The 21,271-nt window shown below is 43.9% G+C and overlaps 2 protein-coding genes across 5 annotated transcripts; one reads left to right on the forward strand and one right to left on the reverse strand.

Annotated features, from left to right (window-relative positions):
- The first annotated feature begins 1,022 nt into the window (after nt 1–1,022).
- LOC118414890 (putative ferric-chelate reductase 1) lies at nt 1,023–7,875 on the forward strand. The gene is made up of 6 exons (XM_035819172.1): nt 1,023–1,089; nt 2,004–2,110; nt 4,887–5,117; nt 5,234–5,370; nt 6,440–6,605; nt 6,798–7,875. The coding sequence occupies exons 3-6, from the start codon at nt 4,889–4,891 to the stop codon at nt 6,881–6,883; spliced, it is 618 nt and encodes a 205-aa protein (XP_035675065.1). The 5' UTR covers nt 1,023–1,089; nt 2,004–2,110; nt 4,887–4,888; the 3' UTR covers nt 6,884–7,875.
- Nucleotides 7,567–12,613, reverse strand: LOC118414887 (kelch-like protein 17). Of its 4 annotated transcripts, none has more exons than XM_035819164.1 (6): nt 12,467–12,613; nt 10,369–11,668; nt 9,869–10,186; nt 9,143–9,389; nt 8,795–8,851; nt 7,567–8,475 (listed from the first exon to the last, which is right to left on the reverse strand). In XM_035819164.1, the coding sequence occupies exons 2-6, from the start codon at nt 11,569–11,571 to the stop codon at nt 8,066–8,068; spliced, it is 2,235 nt and encodes a 744-aa protein (XP_035675057.1). In that variant the 5' UTR covers nt 11,572–11,668; nt 12,467–12,613; the 3' UTR covers nt 7,567–8,065. The 4 variants fall into 4 exon arrangements, with proteins under 4 accessions (XP_035675057.1, XP_035675056.1, XP_035675060.1 ...); XM_035819163.1 differs by having other exon boundaries at nt 7,567–8,499; XM_035819167.1 differs by lacking the exon at nt 8,795–8,851.
- Between the last annotated feature and the right edge of the window lie 8,658 nt (nt 12,614–21,271).

Consider the following 21,271-nt stretch of genomic DNA (forward strand, 5'->3'; position numbering starts at 1 on the left):
CATATATATATATATATATATATATATATATATATATGACGGTTGAAAATCATACCTCATGTTGGAGTTTTGGGTACCGACAGGTGAAAGTTCGAAAGGAAATTGTACACTTCAAGGTACACTTCAAGGTACAACATACATGTAAGCTGTTCGTGAACCGTTTTTTTTTTTTTTTTTTTTTTCATGGAGGATAACCTTGCGATGTCCATTCCTTTTGTAACAAAACAACTTTGCGGCTATGTCCTGCCAGAGTCAGCTATCACCTTCACATTTGAACTGAAGGGGTGTTTTTCAAGGTCAGTGACCCTTCGTTGTGACACCTGGAGACGGCACCATTTAAATATGGGCACAGCTGAGTCATATCACCTTTCACATTTGAAAAGGTGTTTTCGAGGGGCTCTGAGGCATGGGGACGGTACCACTTACATATGGGAACAACAGGGCGTGCCATAGCAGTCATCATCAGATATGTCACCGACTGTTACTGTTAATGACGTCTTAATCGTCATCAACAATGTAGAAAAACAAACACGTGTAAAGCCCTGGTTTCGGTAACACTTCTAGTACGATTATGTCTTTGATTCTCGTATGAACAGAGCGGTAAGTCTGAGAAACAAACTAACTTTGTTGTGTGCCTGGAGGTTTTCCAGCTCATTGAACTTTTCGACCTGGCACTGTCAAGTCTGCAGTGTTGTACTGACTGGTGTATCTTACTGAAAATTCAACAAACAAAAGATAATAGTTCCAGACCTAATGTCGGGTTGGTCGTCACGTACACCATACCCCCAATGCCACATTTATACATAATTGTAAAGGTCATGACTACTCCTCTCCCTTGAAGCTCAGCACAAGAGGAAAGCTCGCCTTAACGTACCCATTCAAATCAACGATGAAATCAATCCGAAGTATCATCATTATCACATATTTTATCTCATACGACACGTGGTTAGACCCGTTTAACAAAGTCAAAGGTGACGACAGCAAGCCACGATAAATTTCCGGTTGAGTACAGCAAACGCAAAGTGTGTCCACAGATATCGAAGGACAACCTAACTGCACCAGCTGCAGATTGGTGATAAAATCCAAGAGGTAAGTCTGGTATTGGGTATTGTGTGTTCTGTGCTTGTTGTGCACCATGTATAGTATGTGTCGGTTCACAAAGTCAGGGTGGGCCATAACTTTAACAAAATTCCGGCACAACAAGTGAGTGCATGTTGTTGAACTCTCCAGCAGGCTTTAGTGGATATTGCGCTTCAGTGACTTTTGGAGGTATCCCAGCCGCAATGGTCTAAAAATCAAATCGGTTACTTCGGCTACCTTGGAACCATGTTAAAACCGCTTGAGATGATGTTTACATACTTACATAAGGGAAGCTTTTTAGAAAAGCTTGCATCTTTCTTTCTTACACATGGTCAGCCCAGACTCCATAGCTAGATAAAGAACCTATTTATGAAGGTCTATCCACCAGACGGTGGTGTCTGTGTGGCGCAACGGCTAGAGCGTTGGAGTCAGAATCAGAAGGTCCTGAGTTCTAAACTCGCCATGCCCCTGCCCCCATGACGGTGGAGTGACGCCCACCGAGCCTCACGGCTAATCTGTCTATATCTGCACACTTGCCACTGAGACCCGTGATTTTTTTTATCCACCAGACCAGAACACAATGTTACCACTCGCGTCTCCCTAGATGTGTTTTGTTGATCTATACCCCTCGACTCTTGATATGGATTAGCCCATTTCAAGACTCTCCCGAACAGCGCGATAAAACGTCCTGCTCAAGGTGATCGTTTCCCTCAGCAGTCTCACCACGTACTTACATTCACCTTCTACATGTCCGGTAATAACGTTAACCTTTTGTTATTAGTTTGGGATTGAATGTAGAGTCCCTTGCTTTGCTTTTTTCCGTGGACGCCAGGTTTATATAGTCACAACGCGCCATATAGTCTTCTAGCATTTGATTGACGGCTGAAAATCATACCGAATGTTGTCGTTATGGGTACCGACAGGTCAACGTCCGAAAGGAAGTTCACCGGCACCTTTACCCCCACCCTCGTCGACCGAGGGAACAAAAAAAATGAAAAAGACGTATTGCCAGCCACTGGAAAACTTCAAGGTACAACATACATTGTACATGTAAACTGTTCATGAACGTTGCAGTTTTCATTATATGTTAATGGGAAATTAAGGAACAACTTTGCAGCTAACTGCTAAGTCCTGCCAGAGTCAGATATCACCTTCACATTTTAAAAATATTTTTTCAAGGTCAGTGGCCCTCCATGGGGACACCTGGAGACGGCACCATTGACAACAGGGCGTGACACAGCATTTATCTTCAGATATGTCACCGACTGTTACTGCTGATACCGTGATCGTCATCAACAATGTAGAAAGACAAACACGTAAAAAAAATCATTTTCACCAGTAACACCAGTACGATTATATCTTTGATTCTGGTATGAACACAGCGGCATGTGTGAGAAACAAACTAACTTTGTAGTGTGCCTGGAGGTTTTCCAGCTCATTGAACTTTTCCACCTGGCACTGTTAAGTCTGCAGTGTTGTACCAACTGGTGTACCCTTCTGAAAAGTCACAAAACAAAAGATAATTGTTGCAGACCAAATGTCGTGTCGGTCATCACGTACACCATGACAATACCACATTTATACACGGTTGTAAATCTCATGACCACTCCCCTTCTTTGAAGCTCAGCACTAAGGCAAGCTCGCCTGAAGTCACCTTCACCCATTGAAATCAACAATGAAGACATGATTATAGAAGAATTTAACATAATTCATGACCGATTTATGTAGTTAACTCCCCAAGCAGATATTTCGATTAAGCTAGGGGTACAACCCGCCGTACGTACAATTTGCCCGTACGTTATTTTTTGGGGGGGGAGGGGGAGGACGCGTCCGCCACGTATTTCTGAAAACGTGGGGAACGACTTGCAAGAGCAGGGAGGGAGTACGTCAACACACGTCACTCGCACGGTTGCGCAAGGTGTAAGTACGTGGTCTGCACGCCACGCCTGGCTGCGATCGGTTGCGTTCATCGTTCGTTGCGCAAGTGGTAGGTGAGTTGCACGTGCTTACAACGTACGGTCTCTGTGCGATTGCCACGTTAACGTATATGCAGGCCCTACTTAGACGTGCTGCTTACGTACGGTTTCCTTACTCACTTGCATGGTGTAATTGCGGAGCACCTGCTCCCTCGTTACAGTGCAGATGTGTTGTGGGTCGGCATTCACAGGTGAAAAGTGAAGCGTGGAGTAAGCACAGAACACGCAATCACCACGTCCGTACAGCAATTGACTGTGAGAAAACTTTGGCTGTACAGGGCAGGCGCGTCGCCCATACTGGCACGTATGGGGGGGGGGGGGGGGGGGCGCAGGGGGCGCACCGGAGCAATACCCAGCGTTGGCTCCATAATTCATTCCCCTGTGTCGGTACTCACTAACTGCACCAAATTGGCAAAAAAATCCAAGAGGTAAGTCTGGTATCGGTTGCCTATAGCAGCCGTTACTGACAGCTTAGTCTGGTATTACTGGACATAATGTACCCGGTATTTATCGTTACAAATCGTAGAATCTACCTCAGTTCGTGCCGTGAGCAACTTGTTGAACGCAGAACAGCGCCTACGGCAAAGCCTATAGGACACACCGAAGTAAGATGAGCAGAAGTTCTCGTGAGAAATATTTAAAACGCCTAGGGTTTGATGTTCACACGCCCTTTATGGCCTGTTGCCTCGACCCGGCTCAGTAACAGGTCTTTTCGCTTCAGTTCGCCACAGGTAGGTTCGCTGCAAGGCAAAGTCCTTTTACAATATCGGAAACGTCGTTTGAATGCAATTTCTCTACATACGTAGACTGAAACAATCAATATTCTTTTATGATAATATTATCTATGTACAGGGATCAATTAACTAAAAGAATGGCACATGTTGTAACTGGCCGCCGCGCCGTGCTATCCGTATGGCACAACAGACCAGCAGCACAACAGAATTCATATCGTACTTTTAGTTCCCCAAAAACTGCCCGGCCGGGCCCCTTTGTGACGTTAGCCTCAACGAGGATTCGAATGTCCAGTTAAAAACCTGTAATTCTTCTGACCACTGTCAGACCTCAGTATTGTTGTTCATAGTATTCAGCATGTTTGTACATGAACGCACACCAGACAATGACAACAGAAGCGTATGCAGTATACGGACGACACTCTCCAAACAAAGGTTAGTGAGGAAGATTGTGACCTTTTTAGCACATGTCCAGGTTTTTGTCAGCACTCTCCAACAACAACAACACGTACCACTATAACGGCTCTGTTTTTCGTGTAAGACGAAAACACAAAGAGCACCGACATGAAAGGAAAGTGCGTACCTCTATCAATATGCCACAGTAAGGACCAATAAGAGCAATATTCACATGGACTTTCCCATGGACCATAACCAAAACCCAACTACAAAAGCCCTGGTTTTTAGACAACCATTTTAAGATACTCGACACACAATCCGCCTTATGTTAGGAATGTGGCGTTAGTTATCTTGTCATATATCAACTACTCCGATTTGTGGGGAACGGTGGTGTTTTTTTTCTCTCTAATGTCACCAAAACCTAGCCTGGGTACCATCCGTATTTTACCGGGACTCCTTACACTCGCTACCCCTAATTTTTACCGAAAAATGTTGTTTTGAAACGTTGTGATGAATATTGTTTGTTCGTAAGACAGATGTTGAGACGGGAAATAGTAGTGAAGAGATAACCGGTGTAAAGAAAAGAAAATGATGAATTTGGGAGCAAAGTGAGTATTTACTTAAGGTGAGAGTAAACCACAGCGTTGGGCGTTTCTTTATTGCGATCGACGACAAAAAAACATGTCCACTCATTTTGTTCCAGAGATGGCATTCTCCATTGCAGTCGTCATCACCCTGGCTGTCACCATGTCGGCCTCCGTTGTTGAGGGGTATCCTGAGGGCGCTCCTGCCAGCGCCTGTGCGGAGATGTTCCCGAACCACCTGATGAGCCATGACAACGCCAGTCTGCCTGACGAGCGGTACAGCTCACAGAACATCTCCTCCGCGCCTTACGTCATCACTGCAGCCACGCAGAGCAACGGAAAGGTCAAAGGTACAGTAACTGGATAATTAAGATGCATTGCGTGTTTGTTTGTTTTTCTTTTCTTTTTGTGATGGTTGAAATGATTCTGACACTTCAAACGTTAACACGCACATTACAACTTACAGTGTCCCTGAGAGTTACCGATGGGTACTGGGAGGGGTTCTTCCTCCAGGCCCGTCTGCAGGGCACCGCCACTCCGGTGGGCATGTGGGAGGGGCTTCCAGCCAACACTCAGACCAGGAACTGTCCGGGCGGAAACAAGGTAAGGACTGCTGTTTTTGACATATACGTGTAACTATCGTAACCTTTGCCATGCATGTTATATAAATGGTTCCCTATTACATAAGGGTTGAAGACAGTATAGTAATATGTTAAAATACAAATTTTCAAGCGTTAGGAATTGGGATCGTTGAGTGTCAAAAAGACGAAGCAGCCAGAATCCAATACGGGTTGTATACGTATGCCTGCTCGAAGATTATAAGACAATTGGGGTGAGGCCGTGGTTCTATTCAGTATTTCCAAGTTGAAGCTTAAGGAGAAATATAGTTTTATTCTACCTTAGGCGATGTTGATTCAATTATATGGATGCGTCCGCATAAACTTTCGTCCAAATTCTAGAAAACAATGTTTTTGTTGAGAATCGTTCAAAGCAACTGCAAAATGAGCAAGTTAAACGTCTGTCATAAGTTGAAAAAAGTATTGAAAGACGGATGCTCATCGCATGCAAAAGTCAATTCCAAAGACAAAGTTGACGATGTGAAAGAACAAAAATCAAACAGTCCATTGTTCCGTGTACTCCGTATGTTTATTCATTTGTTCAACATTCCTGGCCACTAAGATTTCATGATGAAGGCAACTTTTATCAAATTACCATTTTTCTATTCGTACGCTTGCATTAGTTTCTGGGTTTCCAGGGAATGCCATCCGTATAATCAAATCAACATCAGGCCTTGCAAACAAGCTAAGAAGTGTTCCATATGAAGTTAAGGGGCCTATTTGATCAGAGATTTGACGTCATTTACCGACTTCCTTTGTAGGCCAAAATTGTGCCACCTTGTTTGTGTAGTCTCCAAGCAGACATATCAGATATGACAAAAGAGAAGAATCTGGGCATATAGGGACAAATAAGTTACCATGGGATCTCAGTCTTTTGCAATCTATCCAGCTATCCGCCGGCCGGTCAGTTTACTCCAATTAACTCCTACTAGGCTTTTATTCCTAACTTGACCATAGTCCCCTATTACTATTCGGCCAGGCCGGGAGTCTGATAGAGACTAGTGTTTTTGCGTGAGGCTATAACAGTTGACTCTTACATTATATCATCTCTGAAGAACGCCGTCACTCACACGTCCGAGGCGAAGGTCTCCACTTTGGACGCTACATGGACTCCCCCTAGCACACCGGCCAATATGACAGTCGTCTTCCGAGGGACTTTTGTCAAGGAATTCGAAGATTTCTGGGTCGGTCTGGAGTCAGATCCTCTGTCTGTGAACGCCTGTACGTAACAACGTTCAATTGTTTCGTTTTCATAACAAATGTATGGGCCAAATGATAACACGAAAGGTTTATTTTGCTTCTATACGTTTTAACGGAAGTTGGCGGAGCCGTTTAGCTCCGCTACTCTTGCTTGTAGTAGTTTCCCCTCTGTAGCTGAGCTGTCGTATCTAACAACATACATGTATGTTGCAGATGTGAGCGCCGGAGTGCCTCTTGGATCCTTGACTACCGTCGTGCTGGGCACCGCCCTGCTGGCAACCTTCGCCTGCATGATCTGAGAATCCTCCACACCTGTATACGCCGCTTCTGACAGCAGTATGTTCAGATAGATCGTTTTAAGTTATGCTGATTAGCGAGGTTTAAAGAGATACAGTATTGGATGACATAGCATCTGACTTAAGTATTGACTTGGTATTTCACTGAAGCTGCGGCACGTTGGCTGTGTCCTAAGCTGGATTTGTGTTACCCTTGACTTTGTAATGGCAATACAAAGTAAAAGGTAACGTTACAAGAAATCCTACGAACACAATAACACAGAGAAAGCGTAAAAAGATGCAATTTGTTTAGCACTCGGTCGTAGTTATGTTGCCAGCGTATCACAGGTTCAGGGAGATACCTGCGGCCGACACCTGCAAAGCACCCTACTCAATAGATGTTTGGGGTTTTACTCTCTTTGCTCCACATAGTCTGGGATGACGTCGATGTATTTAAAGCCATATGCGTGTACTTATGAGGTGATGGTAATCTTGTGTCATTAGAGAGATTGGATCGGTAAATTAATCATTGCTGCTCTGCATCGTTAAGATACATGGAATCAAAAACTTATCAGAGGTAAAATGACATTTTAGATTGATGCCACTATAGTACAAGATCATATTCCACCATCAACATCAATTTCCCGAATCCAGGTGGTTCTTTAGGAAAACCAGAAAAACACAATAATGCAAAAACCATACGTTACTACAGTTAGCACGTTTTAATCTTACTTTATTTAAAGTATGAAGGAATATGTTAAGTTACATTTTGCTATGCGTTTAAGGTGACATTTGCTCATAGAGGAAATTATGTTAATCATTGTATCATGCACTATCAAAGCGTAAGAGATACATGTAAAACATTACGTAAATACAATGTATGTAGTAACTAATGCTACATTTAAAATGCTACTGTACTTTGGTATCTTTGGTATCACAATCAGCATCATGAATAGTTTGCATGTGACGAAAAATCACGATTCATTCATTCAATAAATTTCAATCTATAAGGTGAAGTCCACGACTTACTCATCGATATCAGCATAAACTATGGACTTAAGCTAAAGAAGCGGATTTCATAGGCAAAATATATGCCTCTTATCCCAACTCTTTGATACATGATATATGATATGATATAAATATTTTCTAGCATTTAATGATACACCTGCTGATGGACACGCTGTATGTAATAGATTATTAGGCACATCAGTTTAATGAAGAAGGCATCGTCATCTCCAGCGTTATCGTTCTTGTAGTGTTCTTTCTCACCCCCGGAAAGTTGGCCAGCTCGCTCCACCTGTCCTCCTCCAGGTTGTAACAATGAACCTTCCCTGGCTCTTTGTAGTCCACGAAGAGGAGCCTGTTGCCTAGCAGCGCACATTTGCTGGCTGGGTGGGACGGCAGATAGTCGGGAAGCCGGCTCAGCTCGCTGGTCTCCTCCGTCAGGATGTCGTACTTCACCACCTGCCCTGCCGGCTCTTCGCTCTGCACCAGGTACAGACAGTTGCGTTCCGCTGCTTTCATTCCTGGGTTGGCGTAGGTCGGCCATGTTTCTTCTCTCCAGCGGTTGCTCTTGGGGTCGAACCGAAGTTTCTTCGCCGTGGACTGACTGGGGCCTGAGCATGGCATATGCCAAAATTCTGATACATCAAGAATAGTACTCTCAGTGAAACAATAAGTTTTAAATGTGCACTTACGTTTATTACACTGGTATATTTGTGTGTGTTCAGATCAACATGTTAGTTTGTGGCAGATACAATCATCAAGTGACACACAAAAGATTATCACATAAAGCCAACAAAAACACACACCCTAGGAACTAGGAACTAGAAACACGAATGAGAGTTCTTCAGCTGGATCTTTCGTTATGTGTTAAGTTGATGCCATGCACTTTCGCCACATATGCATTGGTATTTCATCACAGGATCTCATTACCACTGATTTGCACGTATCCTGTTTCCATGGCCTCCTCCTCCATTCTCCCTACGTGTGCTACATTGCGCAATGGGTACAAGAAAAGCAAGAGGGAGTTAATACATTGTCCTTCAGAGAAGTCTTTCATCACAATTTTAACAGAATGCATTCTGCAACAGATTGCAATACATGGAGAAAGTGTTACTTTGGGGTAGGTCTGGGTATAGCAAGTAAGGGAAAGAAGCTAAAGGCACTCATCAGCAGCGACAAGGAAGTTGGAGCCATTCACGGGGTTCAGGCTAAGGCTATTCTTCAGTATTCTGTGTAACTATTCGTAACGGTGCCATTAACTACTAGCAGTGGACCAACCTTTCATTCCGGGCAGAGCGCTCCACAGCTCCATCCAGCGATCCACAGCGGGATCGTAACGCAGCGCCCTGGCTGTGCTGTCTCCCCACGACAGGTGGTCTCCGAAGACCCACAGGTTCCCCATGCAGGTGGTGAGCCTGGGAGCCCGGACACCTACCGGTAGGGAGCACACGGGAGTCCAGCTGTTGGTCACGGGTTCGAATCTCTCCACAGATGACATGTAGCTGCATCCCATCTCCTTCATTTCCTGTGTGAGCATCATGGTGGAAATAATGAAAACGTAGGAAATTTCTGCTCTAGACTAGTTTTGACGTCTTTTTTGTGTTTTTTTCGGGCTTTCCATTTTGCCAGGGTCAGCAAAAAAAGAAAAAAAGACTGACTAGATAGGAAGCCTGACAAAACGCCCCAAAAGACGTCAAAAGTCGGAGCCGAACTTCTGATTGGAGAGTAGGCTGTGTCCGAAACTTCTGGTGTGGTTTGTGCATGCTCCCGTAGTTTAAGCTTGTTTGGTACGTAAAGAACTTAAAAGTCCTTACGTACCAAACAAGCCTTCTGGTCGATTATCTTCTGTGTTATCTTATGTTCATGGTATACAGAGGCACGTTGCATATGTACATCGAAAATCAACATTATTGCCTTATACCTTAATAAGAAACAATGTATCCAATTTAACGTTGATATATCTATGAGGACGCTCACAAAAGTCATTCGTGTATCACACTGTACCTTTAGATTCCGACCGCCAACGACGTAAAGATGTCCAAATAGGGCTGCCAATCCAAAGTAGGAGCGAGGATGTCGCATTTGTGGAACTTCGGACCATAGTCGTAAGAGGGCGTCGAAGCAGAAGACCCTACAACCACTTTTTCCACGCTGGGTGTCACAGTCCCCTACAATGACGTACACGTAGTGGTCGATGGCAGCGACGTCAAAATACGTCGTCTTGGAGACGTCGTGAGGAAGGGACGTCAGGAGCTTCCACACGTTCCTACAGTCGTCAAAAATGTACAGCTCCGGAGGCTCATCTGTAGCATGGATGAATTCCTGAGGGCGCAACCACAACAGGAAGAAGCAAAGTACATGTATATCTGAGCACAGATAAAACAATGATAATACAGAGTCAAAAAAAATACTTGATGAAACATCTCACGACTTATCAAACTATCTCTTCTAGTAAAGGTATATGGCATGCAAAGTTCCATATTGTTCAGATGTTTCCAGCTTACCTGTGCAGCTGTGGCCGCGATACACTTCATGGGTGTCTTGTCGAAGCGAGCTCTTTGTTGAGGGTTCATGTGTTCTACCGAACACGTCTCTCGTCTGTCTTTTATAAACTGGTACACCCTGTCTCCCAACCTGGATAGGCCGTAAGTTTCTGTCAAGTTCAAGACGTCTAAGCAGTTCTCTTCGTCAAGATGAAGATACAAAAACTGTGCGACCGCTTCGATCGCCAGCCGAATTTGAAGGAAGCTGGACGCAACTAGAAGCTCGTTAACTGTTCTGAAGCATAACTGCAGATCTCCAGTGTACATGAACTCCATGAGATAGTAAAAGCTCCGCCCGCTGACTCCCTTCAGTGTCACCACGTCTTGTGATCTCTCCTTCATGTCTGACGTGAACATAGAGCGGAAATACTCGCTGGCGGCGGCAAGAATGTTCTTGTGAGCTCGGAAGACCCTGTTCTCGACGCGAAGTTCAATGTCACAGAACTGCTCGCGTTCTATCATGTCGGTCAGATTCCTGTGGAAGGAAGACTGGAGGTTTCGCTTTACACTGTCCTGGATAGTGATGGTTGAGGTATCCTGGTACTCAGGGGTTGGCGGTGATGTCGATGGGGGTGGGGGTGGTGGAGGAGGTGGCGGTGGAGCAGAGGCAGGGGACTCGCTGCTCCCCTCCCCACCGTCACCACTACCCTCGTCTGCTGTACCCTCGCCATTAGTCATGGGTGACTCTTCTTTCTTCGCCCCCTCATCAGACTTTTCCTTTTTCTCTCCATCTTCCTTCTTTTTCTCAGACTTCGGAGATGACGGAGGCGTGGGTGGGAACTCCACCGGATCGCCGACTGTGGAAAATGTGACAGGAATCTTGAAGACGTCTTCACAAATGTCCAGCAGCTTCGCGTCAAGGTTCTTGGGAAGTTGTGAGGTGTAGCACATGTACATGACGGAGTCAAACTGCTCCGGAGTCACGGCGTCCGTGATGTTGAACTCCGCGGGTGCAGGGTCCACGGCCTCCCCCGTGAGGCTGTCGCGGAAGTACGGGCAGCTGACGGCAAGGATGTTTCGGTGCACGGGGAACACTCGGTCGCCCAGGAGGATCCGTCCGTCACAGAGGATTCCTTGCGATCGGAACTCGTTCAGGTTTTGCTGTACCAAGTCCCAGTGCCGACTCTTCCAGTCACTGATGACGCCGACATCTTCGGTCGCCATTTCACACTTGTGTTTTGTTTGAAGGAATCTGGTGCTCCTATTTACTTAAATGGTACGCGAACTGCTTCCCTGTTTACATAAATGGAGCACGCTGCATCTGTAGGAAGAGCCATGAAATAGTTGCGATTGTAAAGGAAGTCAAGCATCGTAGAAGTACGGTTTCATATGCACTAGATCATATGGAAATACACACTTTGAAGTTTACGGGTAATTGCTTAAGTTCAAGTGGAGCACCGTGGACAGACAAAAAAGAGTGACTGGTTTATATTGGACGTAGCGGATCAAAACGTGCGTTATATTTCAGCTATTTTATCCCACGAAGTGATTTTGAATTGGTGAGAAAAAAATCAAAGACATTCTTGGTGATGTAGGCAGGTGCGCTGTTGCACTGTCCGCGCTAACTAGTGTTGGGCCCGTGTTAGGCGATAGAGGAGAGTATTGTAGAGCCAGAGGCGATTTTCCAATCGAAATGTGTTTATGTAGTGGCTAACTTTGACTTTTGGCTGCGGCTACAATTTAGTCCGAACAGCTGAAGTCTTGTTTTGGTACGACGCAGGGGTTAAGCGTGCCTGGCAACGACAAATATGGCTGGCATCCCGGGTACAGAAATAGATTGCAGCGACGAACCAACATATCTACTACATTTCAATACAGGTCAAAGCTGCAATATCTTAAGAAGCATGGAAAAACATGTCAAAGGGAAACACGAACACGATGACTTAATTCGAAAATTCCCATAGTTATCAGCATAACTGTCAACAAGTTCAAATATAGTATCATTGAGGTTGATATTGATAATGCTGATATTTTCTTATAATTGCATTGCGTTCAATAAATGAACAATATTTGCACGTCGAAGCTATCATATGAGAAATATCATGAAAGTTTTACAAACCTTTTCGTCGCTCCAGTTAATTCCGTTCCCAATCCGTCTTAACACGGGGTACTTCTATTTAAAAACTCGCACCGTGTTCGGCGGGGTTTGTTGTGACCGTGCAGGACTGGGTTAAGTCGATAACTACGGAGCACGTCATCACCTGCTGCTGTCAATCATTCTGACGTCATGACTCCATGTGAGATAACGAGTATGCCCAGATGAAGTCTTCTGTAGCTTTTTGGTCGACCTAAAAAAAGAGGTTAGTTCTACAAACATGGCGTGTGGTTGCAGCTGTGGTTTCGCTGGGGCCCTTTTGGGACAAGTGTATGTACACATGTTAGGGACAGGGGATGGTGGTAGACAGCAAATCATCCGTTTGCTTTCCTGCGAATTTCATCATTATCGTTTGTGTATGTGTGTGTGCGTGTGTGTGTGCGTGTGTGTGTGTGCGCGCGCGCGCGTGTGTGTGTGTGTGTGCGTGTGTGTGTGAGAGAGAGACAGAGAAAGAGTTTTGGCATCTCTCCCTCTGCACTTTCTTTCGTCTATCACTGTTTTTCTCAGCACTTTCTCCATCTCTCTCTCTCTCTGTCTCTCTCTCTCTCTCTCACTCTCTGTCTCTCTCTGTCTCTCTCTCTGGCTGTTACTCTCTCTCACTCCTTCTCACTCCCCATTCTCTCTCTCTCTCTCTCTCTCTCTCTCTCTCTGTATATATATATATATATATATACATACAGAGAGAGAGCGATATATACGCAAGAGCGAGCGATATATGCCCACTCTCGTAAAACCTCCGTCAATGTCAATCCGACATTAATGGAATTTTACCATCTGTGTCAAATAACGTTATAGTAGTATATATATGCCGATCTTCAAATACAGACACGGCCTAGCCGAGAATCAGAGGAACGTCTGGAGTAAAGTCATATTTTCACATCTAGCGACCGTACGGTGTTGTACATGTTACCTTTATCGGTGACAGTTGAATTATGACTGTTGTTAGTGAAACGTCCATTCCATTTAAGTTGGAATGGTTCTGAAACTGGATGATCTTTTTACAAACAACAAGTATCATTGGCTGACCTACTGAAGGCGTTTTGAGGTGACAAAAGCAAGAAGGCATGAAGTACAATAAAGCGGACTCTGATCTCATTAGTTTGATGTGTGTGTCATGGGAACGGCTGTTGGATATTGGATATTGAAGTTGTCTCATTTTATAACTCAGCACCAAGGACAGATAAAAACATCCTCGGGCAAGTGTAGTCCACTGTGAACTATTGCCCTGGTTTCGGGTCCTAACGAATGTAAGCGTGTATGAAGCATGCAGGATCTAGAGAATGAAAATGTAGACGATTTTTCTGCAAACATCCCGGGTGCCTCCAGACATATCTATAGCCCTCGAGACGTGATTTTTTATGATCATTTCCCTCAGAGCAAAGTCTTGCTGTAAGCCGCCCTACAAGTCCCACATCCTGCACTCTATCGATTGACTGATTTCGTCAGTCATGAACATCTCAAGTGTCCTTCGGGAACACCGTGGATTCTGCAACACTGGCAGAAAAGACTATAAAGCGGATTATTTGAGACGTCTATCAATATGGTACTCTCTAAAATAGATCTAATTTAGAAAGCCCGTCAAAAAGGTATAAAACTACGTCAAGAAGCCTGAAGAAGGCAGCCGTTGCTGAACCTCTGCTTAGAGAGTATCAATATGGCGCAATAAGTTGAAGCTGATCTCGAGACAAGTACCGCTTGCAAATAGGAAAGAAGAAAGTATGGAAAATGGTGGAAATAAAAAGACTAAGAAAACTTGTAAAATAGGGAAGGTAGCTACTATAAGATATATGTTGTAATGTCACCACAAAAATGCAAATAGAGCAAGTCGACGCAATCGGGATTTCCATTCTTAGACTTGCAGAAAATGTATGATTCTTTTAACCAGTCAAAACATTTACAATATATCATTATACAGTGTTCCACAGAACCCTGGCAGCAATCATGAATATAATATGACTACCTCACTTCTCAATAGTACATGTACGTCTGACATTACCCCTCCCTCATCGCTCTTGCTTCTCACCGTAGCCAATATATAAGTAGCGAGAGGGTTTTAACGAAGACACATAGTGGACCATTCTCTGGAAGAATAAAGCCCTGGAATTAAGCTGTGCGAGCAATGACCGTCCATCTCACGTACCTAATGTACTGACCACTTGCGCATGCATCATGTATGTTGTGGGATTTTGAGGTCAAACAGGAGACCACGGCCGGAGACGTCCGTCATTACAATACGTCCCAGGATGTGCTTGCTCGATATTTCAAGAATAAGCGTCAATATGATTCCGAGAACCTCAGACTCCGTCATTATCGACTTAAACTTCCGTCGTCCCTAAGTCTTTCATAGACAACAAGAGTGCTTCGTACTAGCACGTACATGCAAAAACAGGTACAAGTGATAGGTATAATAGTAACAGAAATCAAGAATTAGTCTTGTCTTCTGTGAAAACACGACAATTTTACCAACAGTGTTCACTTGTCATTCTGGATATATGATACCTTTAGGGGGTGATGTACTTATATTTTATGTAGACCGTTGTTGCATATTCAAAGAACGCACCGCAACGCATGTATCTGAAACATTCATATCATTATCAGGTGATTTTTAGAATATTGTCTAAATGTTGCAATGTATTCATCAGAGTCTACACGTCTTTCCGTGCTGGTGACAGATTGATGACCAGTCTCGGTCAAAACTCACGCCTGCGTGGCGCCAGGGTGGACGGCAATTAGCTGCACTGCAGGCGCATTCAATCCCGGACGTCCCCGTGGCCGGCTAGCTGGAAGTCGTGCTGGGATTCGCACTGTACTGGCATTACAACGAACTGCGTTTTCGACGTTCTGTTTCCAGCTAGTCTGTGAGTGTTTCTCATATTCCGCTTTGACAGCCAACTGTAACAAGCATGCATCTTGCAACGCCGGGCCTCACCGAGGCATCCACCACCATGTCTTCGGCTCACCTTCGCGACTTGACCCGAGCAACATCTCCGCCTGCCCCATTCGTCCCGCCAAATCTTTTTCCAGACAACCTGTTCTTCATCTTCCTGTTGATTTTTGGCGCCATCTTCATGTTGGGAACCTACCTTGTCCTGACGATCTACAGTAAGCTGTACAAACCATCCAAAACGGAGGTGTGCACGCTGTCTGGAGAAACTGTTCCTGACACCAAGTGGAACGAGATGATAGGTGGACATGCTGGTTCTCCTAACAAGAGCACCAAGATACCACTGTAATTTAAGGTACATGCCACCGTGCAACTGATAACATTCAAGTTTCCATTTCTTAGACACTATCACAGCCACCCTATCGCTGCTAACAGAAACTGTGTTTATGGTTTCAGTTCAGACGTCCTTCGTTAAGGTCAAGCTGTCTCATTTTCTTGCTGGATGAAGGGTCTGTGACCGCCGAATGACTGTATGATGTAGGCCTACCAAGAAGCATTTTTTTAAGAGCGGTGCATTTTCTTTTCTGAAACGGTTTAATTCTCTTTATACATATATATCTCCAAAAACCACGTTCCGTATCACCAGCCTTTCGATGTAATGCCAGAAGACGACCGTGATGGCTTTTGTTTTATGAAAACACCTTTAGGCGGGACTCTTCTTGTCTGTGCTGATTGTCTTTGACACATCCGAGTTACCTGTGGCAGTTCTTTAATAGCGTCTCTCCTAATCTCCCTGGCCGTGCGTGCCCGGATTGCGGAATTTATTATGTGTGTTGGATAGTAGGACATGATAAAGAAGCGATCCGATGGATAACAAACCATCTGTCTTTGTCACGCCGTGTATATCTACCACCACGCGGCCCGCTGGGAGTTCATCGGCCCAGCGACAGTAGAGATGTATCGCCTGTCAACGAATTACCCCACCCCAGAAGTGAGTGGGCGTGTAGCGATATTGCTTTGGATATTGGCATATTGCTCCGTCTCGATGTACCAGGCATTTTATAAGTTAATGTTGCTCCATCGCGGGACGGTAACAGGTTATGATAAGGTGAAATCCCATTTTCAGCAACGTTACTGGATAAGACATGCGGGGGTGTCAGGTAACAACCATGATAATTTAGACAGTACCGTGTAGACACGGCTTTGAATTCTAGATATACAATTTATATGAATATATATGTGTCGGTAAGTATCCGATTATTATGACCTTTGTTGTATATATATATATATATATGTGTGTTGTGTGTTACAAGTGCAGGCCAGACCGTCACAACAAGAGAATCGTTGACAAATACGTGAATACATTGTGAAGCTAGCTGTAATACTCTAGTCCATTCTTAGTGAATTCGACTTCTCCACACTTCTTTGTGATTGAGCACATGTAAAACAGAACTCATTATAGATATAGACTGGGCTGTACTACTTAGATAAAGTAGGAGAACATAGATTGTACCAGTCTAAAAAAACTCTCTCTTTGTGGTATATAATCTACATTCTACTTCAAATAACAGTATCCGGACTATCGACATATTCATTGCTCCAGGGAATGAGGTTATGTCTATCTCATTTGTATCGAACCAGAAAAGGTCTTCATCGAATCCGATTGACAAATGCACTAGAACTACTATACTTTATTGAAACAAAATATGATTGTTGATTGCATTTACTGCGGACAAAAATATGCATTATTACATGTACTGCACTATCTACTGAATCCCGCCGCTGAAGATGACACGCGTCGCGTCATACGCAACCTCAGTGATGTAACCATCTAAACGTATCAGAAGATGACACAATGACTCAGAATTCTAGTGGTACAAAATGTCTTTGATGCGTATTGATTTCTTGCCTTGTTATCTATATCACATATCTTATATTACTTTTAGATACGACATGAGATCTTTTGTAGACTTCGCACAACAAATGATTAGGATCATACTTTACTCAGTAACGTTTATAGAATTTCTAACCATACATTTTATATTGTCTAAGCTAAACATAGAAATAGAGAAAGACAACAAATTCATGAAAAGGCGAGGTATAGTTTTTAGCTTGTACGTCTGTCTGTCTATCTGTGTGTCTATTTGTAGGTGTTCTTGAATTTTGTGGTCAACATAACTCAAAAACCTCTGGGTGGATTATGAACATGATATGTGATATGTGGGTTGGTCTTGGGAGACGAGGATCGATGGCGGTTTGAGCCCTGGTGTGTGACCTTGGTACTGCAGCAAAACTTTCGTTTTTTTTCTGGAAATGCTATTATTTTCATGTCTTTGTGGCAAATAGCTTCTGCTGAAAAACTCTGAGGACTTAGCTTGAGTTTGAATTGATGTACAAACTGGACTACAACGACGATTTTGTAATTTATGTTATGATTGTAAATTACTTAGTGTAACGTGTTTTAATTACTTTGTATTAATCAATTAATTCGTTTATTTTCCCCTCCACTGGACCTCTGGGTAGAGCGGCTAAGGCCGACAGGGCTATTCCAGTCTAAATTGATGGATGGATGGATGGATGGATGGATGGATGGATGGATGGATGGATGGATTCATTGATTCATTGATTCATTGAACGATATCACGTAAATGCGTGAGTCATTTGCACAATTCATGACGAAATGCAAACATGATATTCTGCCAAAGGAAAGGGCTTTCACATACACAATATATGTACTTTTGGTAGGTATAGGGGAGACCATCATTTCAAATAGATCATGGTAATGACAGTTTTAATTGTATCAACAATGAGACAAGATAAGATAGCAGTAATTCTGCAAAGGCTCGGAATATTTCATTGGGACTGGTAGAAGATCTCCGAACTCTTGTTGTATGTAGTAACGGTTGTCTTTGATATAGTAGTGAATGATGTATTTTATGTAGACGCAATACCACGGGAAGCGGATCAATTTCTATTCCATAATGGTTGTTAGTCTCCAAGCAGATCCTACGGTAACATAAGATGCCAGAAGCTGCCAGAGGAGTGAAGCCGACCTAGGAGTGTGTTTGGCTACCGGCTGATGCTTCCCTTTGGCTAGCTATACTCTTTAGCCAGCTTTGATACAGTATCTTATAACCGATAACTATTTTATGCCTCTGGTAAATCTGCCTGGAGATTATATGGTTGTCACAACACTGCAGCTCCACGAACTGCATGTAGAGACTAAGAGAGAATCGCGTCCACCGTGACCAGGGGTTTAAACCCATTATGGGAACAAAGCGAGGTAACTGATAATGAATTTCCATGTATTGATTCAAGTTGGCGATACAACGGCCAGACAGCGGAGACGATCATTGAAAAGCCATGACCTTGACTAACAGCTACTCGATATTAAACCAGGGATGAATGCTTGCTTCATTATCCACTGTCCTTTCCTAATCAAGCTGCTACGCTAGTGCATGTATCACCATAGGCTGGCCGACAGTGACAATGATGGACAGGACACCCCGCCTACGCAAACGCAAATTTGCCTCATCTTTAACAAAAGAACGAACACAATGGAGCAGTAGATAACTAAAATAAACAGCCAAAAGTTTTAGTTGAATAAGCATAAAGGTTCCTGGAAGGTTATTTATGGCTCAAACGGCTGTGCTTTTTCGTGTCTAGTCGCTATCTATAGGTGAGTAGGGTCACACGTGAATTACTCTACATGTGCTACATATGTAATGTGACAACCCCTGCATGGTGTACGTAGGAAAATCTATCACATCCCTCAAATGATTGTAAAGAACCATTTTCATTCCATACTATGTACCCTTGTATCAAGTAGATTAGCCTCTTGGAACTGTAGTTGTGTAGAGTAGATGTCATGCTTTGTACCTTGTACAATTGTTGCGCGATAAAGTTATATGTATAACCAAGATTTATCAACAATCAGTACCAGACGCAGACGACTCGTCTCCTTACTTACGTACAGAAAACCACAGGTACAATCCTGCGAACGCCAGTTCATTACTAGCAATACACTTCTAAATACGTTATCATTACGCTCTCATGTTGGGATTAATTACTAAGACAAACGAGAAAATACGGATTCCAATCTCACAAAAAAACACTTCGGTATGATGGAGCGATCATCGGTTCACAGTGCAGGAGTACTTGACGCGTATATGATATTCACTGGGATGATTAGTGGATCGCAGTCCGACCTTCCATGTGAGATGAAAAGATTGCTGATATCCTTCAAAACGTGCGGAAACATTAAGTAGGTACAGGGCTGGACCTGTGTGCTATATGCTGCACATGGATAGGACAATATACGCCATTGATGATATTATAGTGATATCGACCTCCAGAGTTTTAATGCAAAGTGCTGCTGTCATTGGATTCGTTATAACTTCCTCGCGGATAGAAACCGATAAAACGTACAATAATTGCAATGATGGTATCTCTTGAACGGTAATTGAGTAGGCGACGATCTGACTTAAAAAGAAGGAGACTGGAATGCCGAAGTAGATCATTGTGCTTGGGAGACGAGCCAAAGGCTGTCTGGAGAAAATGTCTTGAAGATCTGGTCGTGGCTGAACAGTGCGCCGATTTGACCTTGATCACGAGTTTAAGGACGAGTGCACCTGGCCAGCGCCATATCCGGGGTGATACAGCCACACAGCACACCGCAGACTGCCGCACGTACATGTGATGTATGTACATTCTTATCTTGCCCGGTGGTCAGACGTGGTGGTGATACAAGTATCCCTCTTCGACCCTCTTCTTGCATAGTTGCAGCGCGGTTGGTAGTATGAGTATAATGCATTTGAAAGTTAGGCATGTATAATGCGAGTGTAGACAAATCAGCGATTCTACCGGTAGAGATCCCTATATTGAGCCTGTAATTTGAAAGATCCTTAGTCAAAACTTTGTAACATCGATTCCTGTCAATTATATCAAGGGATTGAGTTGTAATTTCAGATAAATAGATAAATAGGAAACCATCATAACACATCCCTGGCATACTTACTCTACCAGCAGAATCGTCTATTCTGCTATACACTGATCACATGCCATGATGATGATGATGATGATGATGATCTTAGAGATGAACTTGCCATAGGACAGAAAATGAAATCTAATCGGACCAAGGCGTTCCTGTGGCTGCAATGCATCTAGAATGACTTCAAACGGCAAATGGTGGCACTTTGCCATTATCACAGTCCTGTCTGGGTCTGCCATGGCGCCCAGGGGAAGCTCAGGCCTGGTAGAACGAGTTTCCCGCCCACGCAAATGGCGTCAAATGTGCGTCACATCACTTCAGATCGTCCCGGAGTTAAAAGCAACACATGTCGCAATTTTCTTTCATCCATGGAAGTGTTGACGTTGGGCTTCATTGGAGGCAGAATCTGTGCAAATATCCAGGCCACGCCATATCGAAACATATGGCTCTTTTTATCTGTTGCAGTATTTGTGCCAAATCGCCTTATTCGTATCTCACGGCATTACAATGCTTATGCAACTGCATGGACATTAATCAGTCTCGCACTTTAATGTAGGTCGTCCTTCGGAGGGAAAGGGCGGGGAGTCACAAATGGGGGCTGTGTATTTTTTTTATCGGCGCACTCGACCATCGCACACCGAACAGCCTCACTTTGCCAAACATCGTATGTACCAAATGTTACCACTGTGAATTTACTCTGCGCAGTGTACTTTTCCTGGTTTCCCTACTTCCCATGCCTCCTAGTTTACCTTAGTTCCCTGGTGCCCCATCTTCCACCCAGCCCACCCCGTTTCCTACTTTCACAGTTAAACGGATCGAGGAGGTAACCTCCTTAATTTAGCTAGTCTATATTTTTACTGCATTTACTTCAGAAGGCCAGAGATATGACTTTTTA

This window comes from Branchiostoma floridae, chromosome 4, assembly GCF_000003815.2.
Source record: "Branchiostoma floridae strain S238N-H82 chromosome 4, Bfl_VNyyK, whole genome shotgun sequence".
NCBI lineage: Eukaryota > Metazoa > Chordata > Leptocardii > Amphioxiformes > Branchiostomatidae > Branchiostoma > Branchiostoma floridae.

What these genes read in the sequence shown, in the direction of transcription:
- LOC118414890 (XM_035819172.1), top strand. Translation starts at nt 4,889, where the DNA reads ATGGCATTCTCCATTGCAGTCGTCATCACCCTGGCTGTCACCATGTCG. An exon ending in GAGCAACGGAAAGGTCAAAG is followed by an intron (nt 5,118 to 5,233) that starts GTACAGTAACTG and finishes TACAACTTACAG; the next exon opens with TGTCCCTGAGAGTTACCGAT. An exon ending in ACTGTCCGGGCGGAAACAAG is followed by an intron (nt 5,371 to 6,439) that starts GTAAGGACTGCT and finishes TCATCTCTGAAG; the next exon opens with AACGCCGTCACTCACACGTC.
- LOC118414887 (XM_035819163.1), bottom strand. Translation starts at nt 11,571, where the DNA reads ATGGCGACCGAAGATGTCGGCGTCATCAGTGACTGGAAGAGTCGGCAC. An exon ending in TCGCGGCCACAGCTGCACAG is followed by an intron (nt 10,187 to 10,368) that starts GTAAGCTGGAAA and finishes TTGCGCCCTCAG; the next exon opens with GAATTCATCCATGCTACAGA. An exon ending in CGCTCTGCCCGGAATGAAAG is followed by an intron (nt 8,852 to 9,142) that starts GTTGGTCCACTG and finishes TGCGCAATGTAG; the next exon opens with CACACGTAGGGAGAATGGAG.